This window comes from Scyliorhinus torazame, chromosome 24, assembly GCF_047496885.1.
Source record: "Scyliorhinus torazame isolate Kashiwa2021f chromosome 24, sScyTor2.1, whole genome shotgun sequence".
In the NCBI taxonomy this organism is placed as follows: domain Eukaryota; kingdom Metazoa; phylum Chordata; class Chondrichthyes; order Carcharhiniformes; family Scyliorhinidae; genus Scyliorhinus; species Scyliorhinus torazame.
In genome coordinates this window covers 17,253,629-17,266,578 of record NC_092730.1, presented here as the reverse complement: position 1 = coordinate 17,266,578, position 12,950 = coordinate 17,253,629, and the positions used below count along the sequence as shown (strand labels likewise).

Below are 12,950 nucleotides of genomic sequence, written 5' to 3'. Positions count from 1 at the left end.
TAAATTGCCCCTTAGTGTCCAAAGATGTGCAGGTTGGGTGGGGTTATGGGGATAGAGTGGGGTGAGTGGGCCTGGGTAGGGTACTCTCTCAGAGAGGGTCGGTGCAGACTCGATAGGCTGAATGCTCCTGTGTACTGACAGATCATTTCTGCTACAATCTGTGAAAGGCACCAATAACGTTTGACATTACCAGGAGTAAAGGAAGAAAATGATGTAGGGGAGAGAGACGGCGAACTGTAGCCAACGCCAATCTTGGATCGCATAAGCCATTCCTGCCAGGTACAGTTGACCAAATGTGTAAAGGTAACCGCTGATGAGGGAGATACATGTTCGAAATCTCGTGGCAATCCATTCGACTTCTGCAGGAAGACAAAGATGGGGTCAAGGTACAGAATACATGAAAGCAGCCATTACAAGGACGGCACTGTGGTTAGCGCCGCTGCCTCACGGCGCCAGAGACCCGGGTTCGATTCCGGCCTCGGATGACTGTCGGTGCGGAGTTTGCGTGGGTTTCCTCCGGGTGCTCCGGTTCCCTCCCACAGTCCCACATTCGATGCAACGGACAATAGCAAATTCTCTTCGAGCTGACGCTTCGATGGGTCTTCTTTGGTTTTCAACCTGGACGCGGATCCGTCTCAGACCGTCGGGGGGTGTCTACCACAGGCAGGGCAAGGAGGCGGGGCCAGGAGTCACCTCAGCCAGAACGGGGCGAGGGGGGAGATCGAACACCATTTCTGTGTGCACCCCCCCCCCCACCCGCCAAGGATTCTGAGTTGCCCCAATACCTCTCCGGGCCGACCAGGAATCTCTCCCGCTCTTACAACCTGCCACCGGGAGAGTTTGCCAGCTGGCCCACAAACATGTTTGCGGCCGGGCGAGCAACGCATCTTCCCTGGGCCGTCAGGTCCTGGGGTGGGCCTCGGACCCAGGGCTTCATGCTCAGGGGCAAGGGGCGCTAAACCCCACCCACTGCGCCACACGACCCCCCCCCATCTACGCGGAGCACCCCCCCCATAAAATGTGGCTGACGTACGTTTGCTTCTGAAGAATGCCAGTTCACGCTTGGGGGTAAGATTCATTGGGTGGCAGGCCACCCATTTGGGCCTATCTGGCCATTTGGGCCTATCTGGCAGGCTGTTGGGGGAGGGAATTGGTCTGCAGCAGGATCATCGGCCCCTTCACTCAGGAACGTTTTTAGTTCAACGCTCGAACACCTTCCTGAGGGGAACACAGGTTCAGGGCAATCAAGCCCAATTCTCGCCTCGCCTGACGCCCACACGCAGACACTAATCCCTCTGTGGCGGGGTTCCCTGAACAGCGAACAGGGATCGCGGCTGACCTTTGCCCTCCGCAGTGAGGTGCCTGTATTCTACGCCACGGTTAACACCACTTTTCAGGGTCGGGGGGGGGGGGGCTTTTAGAAAACTCTCTCCCACAAACAGCAACCGATACCCGATCAATCTTTAACTTCTCGATCTGGGATTAACGGAATGCTGTTAACCGATTAAGGGACGTGGGGGCAAAGGCTGTTCTCCCGGAGTTAGCCTGCCAGTTAGCCATGATCCTATTGAATAGAGGAGCAGGTGCTGGAATGACGAATTCTGCTCCTATCTGGGGAGGGTGAGGCTCAATTCACCAAGAGGAACACGGAGATTCCTGGGCCGCTGTGCCTCAGATAATCACTGAATGCGCTCTCCGTGCTGCCTCGGGCCTATTTTCGATCGAGTTCCAGGCTTCCCCAGGGCTTATGGGAGGCACGGTCGCACGGTTGGCTAACGCTGCTGCCTCACGGCGCCAGGGACCCGGGTTTCACTTCCCCCCTCGGGTCACTGTCTGTGCGGAGTCTGCACGTTCTCCCCCCGTGTCTGCGTGGGTTTCCTCCGGGCGCTCCGGCTTCCTCCCACAGGCCAAAGATGTGCAGGTTAGGTGGATTGGCCGTGATAAATTGCTCCTTAGTGTCCAAAGATGTGCAGGTTAGGTGGATTGACCGCGCTAAATTGTCCCTTAGTGTCCAAAGATGTGCAGGTTGGGTGGATTGGCCGCGCTAAATTGTCCCTTAGTGTCCAAAGATGTGCAGGTTAGGTGGATTGGCCGTGCTAAATTGTCCCTTAGTGTCCAAAGATGTGCAGGTTGGGTGGATTGGCCGTGCTAAATTGTCCCTTAGTGTCCAAAGATGTGCAGGTTGGGTGGATTGGCCGTGCTAAATTGTCCCTTAGTGTCCAAAGATGTGCAGGTTGGGTGGGGTAACGGGAATTGGGTGGGTGGGGAGTGATTGAGGAAGGGTGCTCTTTCACAGGCAGACTCGATGGGCCGAATGGCCTCCTTCAGCACCGTCGGGATTCGATGATCGTGTGGTTTGGACAAGGAAGGATGATTCTACAGAGTGGGTTGTCTGCCATTGAGTGGAAGGATTGCAACCCAGTTAATTGGCAGCTTCTACCAAGCGAGATGTTGGGGGTTTGGGGTCCCCCCTCACTCCTTGCGTACAGGGTGCTAGGCAACAAAGTCCCTTACCTTCAAGATTAGTCAGTCAGGGTTCGCGAGAGAGGGGAATGGGAGCAAGGACTTATCAAAGGAAGAATCAAAGACCCGTAATTCAGCTCTCTACTCATTTAAGGGATGTGGGTGTTGCGGTCCGGGCCCAGTATTTATTACCCACCCCAGTTGCCCCTCGAGTAGGTGGCGGGTGAGCCGCCATCTTGAACCCGCTGCAGTCCCGTGTGGTGTAGGTACACCCACCGTGCTGTTAGGGAGGGGGTTCCCAGGATTTTGACCCCGGCCACAGTGAAGGAACGGCCGATATATTTCCGAGTCGGGATGGTGAGCGGCTCGGAGGGGGGGGGCTCGCAGGCGGGGGTGTTCCCCGTGCGTCTGCTGCTGCCCTCGTCCTTCTAGACGGTAGAGGTGGCGGGTTCGGAAGGTGCTGCCGAAGGAGCGAGTGGCTGCGGCGCGTCTTGTAGACGGTGCACACGGCTGCCGCTGTGCGTCGGGGGTGGAGGGGGCGAATGTTTGCGGTTAGCGTGTCGATCGAGCGGGGCTGCTTTGTCCTGGATGGTGTCGAGCTTCTCGAGTGTTGTTGGGAGCCGCGCTCATCCAGGCGAGTGGAGAGTATTCCCTCTCACTCCTGACTTGTGCCTTGTAGATGGTGGACAGGCTTTGGGGGGAGTCAGGAGGAGAGTTACTCTCCGCAGGATTCCCAGTCTCTGACCTGCTCTGGTAGCCACAGTATTAATGTGGCTGGGTCCAGTTCAGTTTCTGATCAATGGTAACCCCCAGGATGTTGATCGTGGGGGATTCAGCGATGGTATTGCCACTGAATGTGAGAGAACCTTCACGGTGCAGAAGGAGGCCCTTCGGCCCATCGAGTCGGCACTGGCTCTGTGAAAGAGCATTCTCTACCGCACCCCACTCCCCCTCTGCCTTCTCCCCGTAACCTTGCACGCTCTCTCTGTTTACAGACGGCAAACTGAACCCCCTTTTCCTCAAATCACTTCCAAACCATTTGCCCGCCATTTTGAATGTCAAGGGCGCGGGGGGGGGGGGGGGCTCGATTTCCTCTTAGTGGGGGTGGGGGGCGGGGGGGGAGAGATGGTCATCGCCTGGCAATCGTACAAAATGTCGCACTTACTGAGGGAGAAAGAGTTGAGCATGTTCCCCGACATTGCCACTCCGGTGAGGAACCGCCAGAAGCAGAACAAGGTGTAGGAGGTGGAGAAAGCGCTGCATGTCCCCGAGACGGCGAGCATGAAGTGCGAGCAGAGCAAGAGAGTTCTTCGCCCAAGCCTGACAATAATAAACACAGGGTCAAGGTTAACGACGAGGGAGTTCAACAGGGCGACACAGAAGCATTGCTCAGTCACACGCCTCCATGCTGTGTCACTGTCTGGTGATGTGCTTAATGTTTGGAACAATTTAATTGGTGTTCGACCTTTCGACTCCGAGGGGGTTAAGTGCCATCGGTCATTACCGTGAGCCAGCGCTGATGTGTCACAGCGACGGGGGGGGGGGGGGGGGGACACACACACACAACATCTTCCTCCCGCCCTCCGACGTGTCCCCCGGTTTACGGGGGCTTCCGCTCAGTGCCGGAATTGAAACGGGAAGCGCCGGAAACACTCCCCGGGTCGGGCAGCGGCGCGGAGGCGAGGAAGCGGAGTTCAGCCATCGAAGGACAGAGCCGTTAGCTGATGGAGTGAGGCCGCTCGGCCCTCTGGGTCCATTGCCGGTCCCACCCCCCCCACCCACCCCCACCCCCGTGCGCCGATTCCGTCAGGCCCGTTCCCTCGCCCCCCGCGCTACCCATGTAAACCCAATTGGTTTATCTCCCTCCAGCACCAGCCCACGTCCCCCTTGGAAGCCCTATATCGTCCACACTTACACCCCACTCGCGGGCAGCGGGTTCCAGCCGGGGAAAATGTTCTTCCGCACATCCCCCCCCCTCACTCAAAACCTTATATCTTCCCCCCCCCACCCGGGTCCTTGTAACATCAGCCAATGGGGAAACTGCTTTCCTTTCTTCACCTTATCCAAACCCGTCATCATCCTTGTCCGGCCTGATCAAATCGCCACCCCCCCCCCCCCCCCCCCTCGATTTCCTCCACTCCTTCTCCAACCCGAATCTCGGAGCTAAAATCCCATCATCCCTGGAATCGTTCTGGGTGAATCTCTCTCCGCGACCTCTCTCTCTGTCTCTCTCTCTCTGTCTCTCTGTCTATATCTCTCTCTGTCTCTCTCTCTCTCTGTCTCTCTCTCGCTCTGTCTCTCTCTGTCTCTCTCTCTCTCTGTCTCTCTCTGTCTCTGTCTCTCTGTCTCTCTCTCTCCCCCTCTCTCTCTGTCTCTGTCTCTCTCTCTCCCCTCTCTCTGTCCCTCTCTCTCTGACCCCTCTCTCCCCTCCCTCTCTCCCCTCCCTCTCTCCCCCTCTCTCTGTCCTCTCACTCTCTCTCTCACAGTCCCTCTCTCCCCTTCCTCCCCCCCCCCCTTTCTCTCTCTCTCGCCCTCTCTCTGTCCCCTCTCTCTCTCTCTCTCTCCCCCTCCTCTGTCTCTCTCTCTCCCCCCTCTCTCTGTCCCCTCTCTCTCTTGCCCTCTCTCCCCCCCCCCTCTCCCTGTCCGCTCTCTCTCTCTCCCCCCCCTCCTCGGTCTCTCTCTCCCCCCCTCTCTCTGTCCCCTCTCTCTCTCTCTCTCGCCCTCTCCTCCTCCCTCTCTCCCCCTCTCTCTGTCCTCTCTCTCTCTCTCGCCCTCTCCTCCTCCCTCTCTCCGTCCTCTTTCTCTCTCTCTCCTCGCGCCCTCTCTCTCTGCCTCTGTTTCTCTCTCTCCCACCCTCTCTCCTCCTCCCCTCTCTCTACCCCCCTTTCTCTCTCTCTCTCACCCTCTCTGCCCCTCCCTCTCTCGCTCTCTCTCTGTCCCCCCCTCTCTCTCTCCCCCTCCTCGTCTCTCTCTCCCCCCCTCTCTCTCACTCTCTCGCCCTCTCTCCCTCTCTCTGTCCTCTTTCTCTCTCACCCTCTCTCTCTCTCCCACCCTCTCTCCCCCCTCCCTCTCACTCCCCTCCCTCTCTCTCTGTCCCCCCGATCTCTCTCCCCCTCCTCTGTCTCTCTCTCCCCCTCGCTCCCTCCTCTGTCTCTCTCCCCCCTCTCTCTGTCCCCTCTCTCTCTCTCTCGCCCTCGCTCCTCCTCCCTCTCTCCCCCTCTCTCTGTCCTCTTTCTCCTCTCGCCCTCTCAGTCTCTCTCTCTCTTTCCCACCCTCGGTCTCCCCCTCCCCGCTCAACCCCCCCCCCTCTCTCTCTCTCTACCCCCTTGTCTCTCTCGCCCTCTCTCCCCCTCCCTCTCTCCCCCCTCTCTCTCTCTCTCTCCCCCTCCTCTGTCTCTCTCTCTCTCCCTCTCTCTCACCCTCTCTCCTCCTCCCTCCCTCTCCCCCTCCTCTGTCTCTCTCCCTCCCCCCTCTCTCTGTCTGTCTCCACTCACCTCCTCGTCTCCACCCCCCCCCCCCCCCCACCGCCCTCATCACCTCCTTCTCTGTCCCTCCTCCGTCCCTCCTCCTTCACCCATATGGCACTTTGTCCGCCCCACTCACCCGTCACTCTCCCCTGGGTGACTTGGCACCCGGCCCGCCCAGTGCAGTGGATGTACCTTTCCTTGTGCGTCTTCATACACCATCATTTCAAACCATTCTCAAAGGGGAGAGATGGTGGTGGAGTGGGTTCCGTCGCTGGGCTAGTAATCCGGAGACCCCTGGGTTAGTGTTCCGGGGGGACGGGACGGGGGTTCGAATCCCACCCCGGTCAGCCGGCGAAATTTAACTCCAATGAATAAAATCTGGAATTGTAAAGCTCGGTAACGGCGACCGTGACAACGACCATCGATTGCCGTAAAAACTCATTAAGCCCGTGTCTCCGGTTGCTTACTTGTCGGAAAGCCTGCCCAGGACGATGGCACCCGTCAGCAAACCGGCCATGTAGATAGACTGCGAGATCCTCCTCAGAGACCTCCAGTCGCACACCAGGTCCCACTGTCAAAAAATAGAGCTGATCGTCATTGAGAACTTAACAACCTCAGTATGTTACAGTACCAGACCCCAATTTAGATCAGGACACTGGACCAGATCCCAATAATTGTTCAATTTGTAAACTGTGAGGAAAGGTGTGTCATGTGAGTGTACCTTTACGAAATGGGTGTTTATAAATGGGTGTGTATATAAATATCTGTCGTGGGAGTACCTTTAAGAAATGGGTGTTTATTGCTGCAGTGATGTCAGAGAGTGAGTGGAGCTGGGCTGTCTGTCAGCTTTTTACTTTCGTTTTAGGCTGTTTGCTGCAGGGTGTGTGTTAGTTACGTTTTCAAAGCTGGACAGCTGCAGTCACAGCCAGAAGGTGTATTAGAGTCTCTCTCTGTAATCTAAAGAATGTAAATAAGACCATAAGACCTAGGAGCGGAAGTAAGGCCATTCGGCCCATCGAGTCCACTCCACCATTCAATCCTGGCTGATTTCAACTCCATTTACCCGCTCTCTCTCCATAGCCCTTCATTCCTCGAGAAATCAAGAATTTATCAACTTCTGTCTTAAAGACACTCAACGTCCCGGCCTCCACCGCCCTCTGTGGCAATGAATTCCACAGACCCACCACTCTCTGGCTGAAGAAATTTCTCCTCATCTCTGTTCTGAAGTGACTCCCTTTTATTCTAAGGCTGTGCCCCCGGGTCCTAGTCTCCCCTGTTAATGGAAACAACTTCCCTACGTCCACCCTATCTAAGCCATTCATTATCTTGTAAGTTTCTATTAGATCTCCCCTCAACCTCCTAAACTCCAATGAATATAATCCCAGGATCCTCAGACGTTCATCATGTGTTAGGCCTACCATTCCTGGGATCATCCGTGTGAATCTCCGCTGGACCCGCTCCAGTGCCAGTATGTCCTTCCTGAGGTGTGGGGCCCAAAATTGCTCACAGTATTCTAAATGGGGCCTAACTAATGCTTTATAAAGCTTCAGAAGTACATCCCTGCTTTTATATTCCAAGCCTCTTGAGATGAATGACAACATTGCATTTGCTTTCTTAATTATGGACTCAACCTGCAAGTTTACCTTTAGAGAATCCTGGACTAGGACTCCCAAGTCCCTTTGCACTTCAGCATTATGAATTTTGTCACCGTTTAGAAAATAGTCCATGCCTCTATTCTTTTTTCCAAAGTGCAAGACCTCGCACTTGCCCACGTTGAATTTCATCAGCCATTTCTTGGACCACTCTCCTAAACTGTCTAAATCTTTCTGCAGCCTCCCCACCTCCTCCATACTACCTGCCCCATCACCTATCTTTGTAACATCGGCAAACTTAGCCAGAATGCCCCCAGTCCCGTCATCTAGATCGTTAATATATAAAGAGAACAGCTGTGGCCCCAACACTGAACCCTGCGGGACACCACTCGTCACCGGTTGCCATTCCGAAAAAGAACCTTTCATCCCAACTCTCTGCCTTCTGCCTGACAGCCAATCGTCAATCCATGTTAGTACCTTGCCTCGAATACCATGGGCCCTTATTTTACTCAGCAGTCTCCCGTGAGGCACCTTATCAAAGGCCTTTTGGAAGTCAAGATAGATAACATCCATTGGCTCTCCTTGGTCTAACCTATTTGTTATCTCTTCAAAGAACTGGTTTGTCAGGCACGACCTCCCCTTACTAAATCCATGCTGACTTGTCCTAATCTGACCCTGCACTTCCAAGAATTTAGAAATCTCATCCTTAACAATGGATTCTAGAATCTTGCCAACAACCGAGGTCAGGCTAATTGGCCTATAATTTTCCATCCTTTTCCTTGTTCCCTTCTTGAACAGGGGGATTACAACAGCGATTTTCCAATCCTCTGGGACTTTCCCGGACTCCAGTGACTTTTGAAAGATCATAACTAACGCCTCCACTATTTCTTCAGCTATCTCCTTTAGAACTCTAGGATGTAGTCCATCTGGGCCCGGAGATTTATCAATTTTTAGACCTCTTAGTTTCTCTAGCACTTTCTCCTTTGTGATGGCTACCATATTCAACTCTGCCCCCTGACTCTCCGGAATTGGTGGGATATTACTCATGTGTTCTACTGTGAAGACTGACGCAAAGTACTTATTTAGTTCCTCAGCTATTTCCTTGTCTCCCATCACAAAATTACCAGCGTCATTTTGGAGCGGCCCAATGTCAACTTTTGCCTCCCGTTTGTTTTTAATGTATTTAAAGAAACTTTTACTATCATTCCTAATGTTACTGGCTAGCCTACCTTCATATTTGATCCTCTCTTTCCTTATCTCTCTCTTTGTTATCCTCGGTTTGTTTTTTTAGCCTTCCCAATCTTCTGACTTCCCACTACTCTTTGCCACATTATAGGCTTTCTCTTTTGCTTTGATGCATTCCCTAACTTCCTTTGTCAGCCATGGCTGCCTAATCCCCCCTCTGATAACCTTTCTTTTCTTTGGGATGAACCTCTGCATTGTGTCCTCAATTACTCCCAGAAACTCCTGCCATTGCTGTTCTACTGTCTTTCCCACTAGGCTCTGCTCCCAGTCGATTTTCGTCAGTTCCTCCCTCATGCCCCTGTAGTTACCTTTATTTAACTGTAACACCTTTACATCTGATTCTACCTTCTTTCTTTCAAATTGGAGATTGAATTCGACCATATTATGATCACTGCCTCCTAAGTGCTCCCTTACTTTAAGATCTTTAATCAAGTCTGGCTCATTACATAACACTAAGTCCAGAATGGCCTGTTCCCTCGTGGGCTCCATCACAAGCTGGTCCAAAAAGCCCTCCTGTAAACATTCAATGAATTCCCTTTCCTTGGGTCCACTGGCAGTATTATTTACCCAGTCCACCTGCATATTGAAGTCCCCCATGATCACTGTGACCTTGCCTTTCTGACATGCACTTTCTATTTTGTGGTGCATTTTGTGCAAATCTATCGTGGTTATTTAAAACTAATCACAATAGTGACTTTAACCTAATGTGCTTCTGGTAAAAGGTGTTTTAAGTCTTATGGATGTTAAAAGGAAAGCTTAAAGGATTACTTAGTGTTGTATTCTTTGGGGGTTGTATTTGAATTGATGGTTGCTAAGATGTTCACTGTATGTTTTAAAAAGGTTAACTTGAGTTCATGGAATAAACATTGTTTTGCTTTAAAAAATACTTTTCCATTTCTGCTGTCCCACACCTGGAGAGTGGGCCGTGTGCTCCCCACACCACAATCTAGTAAACGTTGTGGGTCAGGTGAACTCCATGATACACTTTGGGGTTCTCTAAACCCTGGCCTATAACAGGAGTGAGTCCACTGACTTTTAGATTAAAACAAACTTTATTATTAACCCAGCATTAACCCCATAAACATCCAAGAAAACAAGCTTTTCAATTAAGTTAAACAGTTCTTACAAAAAAAAGTAATGAAAGGTCTTTGAGCTGACTTTTCCATCTACTTCCAAACTTTACATGGAGCAAAATCCGCATGCACACACAGGTCAAATGCCACTTATTAATAAAGTTAACACTCTGTGTCTTACAGGTTTATTCACAAAGTCCTTGGGAGAGAAGCTTTCAGAAGTTAATCTGTGAAATACAATTCCTTTCCCCAGAACCCACAGCAGAGCTCTCAGAATCAAACTAACAATACAGACACGGGGCAGGGCTGAAAACGAAACTAAAAACGACAAACACAGGGCAGGGCTGAAAACGAAACTAAAAAACAACAGACACGGGGCAGGGCTGAAAACTAAACGAAAAAACAACAGACATGGGGCAGGGCTGAAAATGAAACTAAAAACGACAGACACGGGGCAGGGCTGAAAGCAAAACTAGAAACTACAGACACGGGGCAGGGCTGAAAATGAAACTAAAAACAACAGACACAGGGCAGGGCTGAAAATGAAACTGAGAAACAACAGACACGGGGCAGGGCTGAAAATGAAACTGAGAAACAACAGCACGGGGCAGGGCTGAAAATGAAACTGAGAAACAACAGACACGGGGCAGGGCTGAAAATGAAACTAAAAACAACAGACACGGGGCAGGGCTGAAAACGAAACTAAAAACAACAGACACGGGGCAGGGCTGGAAATGAAACTGAGAAACAGCAGACACGGGGCAGGGCTGAAAACAAAACTAGAAACAACAGATATGGGGCAGGGCTGAAAATGAAACTAAAAACAACAGACACGGGGCAGGGCTGAAAACGAAACTAAAAACAACAGACACGGGGCAGGGCTGAAAATGAAACTAAAAACAACAGACACGGGGCAGGGCTGAAAACGAAACTAAAAAACAACCAACACGGGGCAGGGCTGAAAATGAAACTAAAAACAACAGACACAGGGCAGGGCTGAAAACGAAACTAAAAAACAACCGACACGGGGCAGGGCTGAAAACAAAACTAAAAACAACAGACACAGGGCAGGGCTGAAAAAGAAACAAAAAAAAAAACAGGTTTAGCCCCTCCCATGAGTGACATCACAGCCTGCCTAGCTGTCAACCTCTTGAGCAGACGTATAATCTGGATTCCTTAACCTAAGTTCTTTTTAAAACATGGCTGCAACAGACACATCATATTATATAAAAACTCCTACATTTACCACAGGGGGTAAGCCTAAATTTAACAGCCTTTTCCAAGGGCAACAGGGGAGGGGGCGATAAATCTGCCGGCTTGGCCAGCAACATCCAGTTCTCGTGAAAATGTGGCCGCAAACACCAAACTAGTGTTTGGGAGGAATTGTATAGTTTCAGCCTCAAACGAGAGGGAATCACAGTTCATTCACCGGGGCCTGGGGTAGATTCTGTGCCGCAGGATTGGCTTTTAGTGAGTTAGACATCCTCTCTCACTCTGCAGTTAACTTTGATGACTGACTCCCCCTCTTCACACCTGTGCTCCCTGATTAACTGGCCTCCAGGGTGTCAATTCATGGTGAGCGATAGGATGTTAGGAAGTGCAGAGGCTCGAAGGGACCTTGGGGTGCTGGTCCATAGATCCCAGAGGGCAGCAGAACAGGTAGATAAGGTGGTTATGGAAGCCAATGGGATTCTTCCCTTTATTCGCCAAGGCACAGACTATAAGAGCAGGGAGGTTATGACGGAGCTGTATAAAACGCCGATTAGGCCGCAGCTAGAGTACTGTGTGCAGTTCTCGTCGCCACTCTGTAGGAAGGATGTGATTGCCCCTGGAGAGGGTGCGGGGGAGATTCACCCAGGATGTCGCCTGGAGCTGGAGCGTTGCAGCGATGAAGAGAGGCTGGTTAGGCCGGGGGTTGTTTTCCTTGGAGCGGAGAAGGCCGAGGGGGGACCTGATCGAGGTGGACAAAATTCTGAGGGACATAAATAAGGGAGAGGGGGAGGAACCTTTCCCCGTGAGTAGAGGGCTCAAGAAACGGGGAGGGGGGGGGGGGCACAGATTTAAGGGGCAGGGGGTTTAGAGGGAATTTGGGGAAAATCCTTTCACCCAAAGGGGGAGTCTGGAACTCGCTGCCTGGAAGGGTGGTGGAGGCGGGAACTCTCACAACAATTAAGAAGCGTTTAGATGAGCATTTGAAACGCCGCAGGGTACAAGGCTACGGGCTGGAAAATGGGATTAGAGTAGATCGGTGCTTGAGGGCTAGCACAGGCACGATGGGCCGAATGGGCTCTTGCTGTGCTGTAAAACTCTGCGACTCGAACACCTTTTGGCTTCTTTTACTTTAGCGAACCTCGCTGGGGAAAACGGCTGCCGATTTTATTGTTACTTGTCATTATCGGAGGTCATGTGACTTGATGAAATTGGCCACTCTAAGAGAGGGCAACGTCTTTGGCCGCCATTCATTTCAGTTTGAGGCTGTTAGAGACTGGAACCAGATTCAATTAACCTTGAAGGTGGGTCCTTTTATTCCTACAGGCGCTGCTCAGGGAAGCGTGAAGGTTCTGTCGACGATAGAAGGGACGGGCCGATGGTTAGCGCCGCTGCCTCACGATGCCAGGGTCCCGGGTTCGATTCCGCCCTCGGGTGACTGTGTGGAGTCTGCACGTTCTCCCCGTGTCTGCGTGGGTTTCCTCCGGGTGCTCCGGTTTCCTCCCACAGTCCAAAGATGTGCAGGTTCGGCGGGGATAGGGCCTGGGTTAGTGGGCCCTTTCAGAGAGTTGGTACAGACTCGATGGGCTGAATGGACCCCTTCTCCCCTGTAGGGATTCAATGATATTTGTACTGGCTAAGCCGTTGTCTCTCGCTGCTAATTTGTACTTTAGTGTTTAAACAAATCGTATGGAGCACTGTGGTTAGCACTGTTGCTTCACAGCTTCAGGCTCCCACGATTCCGGCTTGGGTCACTGTCTAATTGGAGTCTGCACGTTCTCCCTGTGTCTGCGTGGGTTTCCTCCGGGTGCTACGGTTTCCTCCCACAGTCCAAAGATGTGCAGGTTAGGTGGATTGGCCGTGCTAAATTGTCCCTTAGTGTCCAAAGATGTGCAGGTTAG

General features: G+C 52.2%; 1 protein-coding gene across 1 annotated transcript in view; it reads right to left on the bottom strand.

Moving 5' to 3' along the window:
• Positions 1 to 12,950, bottom strand: part of LOC140399934 (solute carrier family 22 member 6-A-like) — a 39,381-nt gene that overhangs the window by 20,670 nt on the left and 5,761 nt on the right. Inside the window, exons 2-4 of the mRNA XM_072489421.1 lie at positions 6,398 to 6,501; positions 3,629 to 3,783; positions 191 to 359 (exon numbers count right to left, since the gene is read on the bottom strand). Coding sequence (XP_072345522.1) covers positions 191 to 359; positions 3,629 to 3,783; positions 6,398 to 6,501 — 428 coding nt within the window. The remainder of the gene's footprint in view (positions 1 to 190; positions 360 to 3,628; positions 3,784 to 6,397; positions 6,502 to 12,950) is intronic.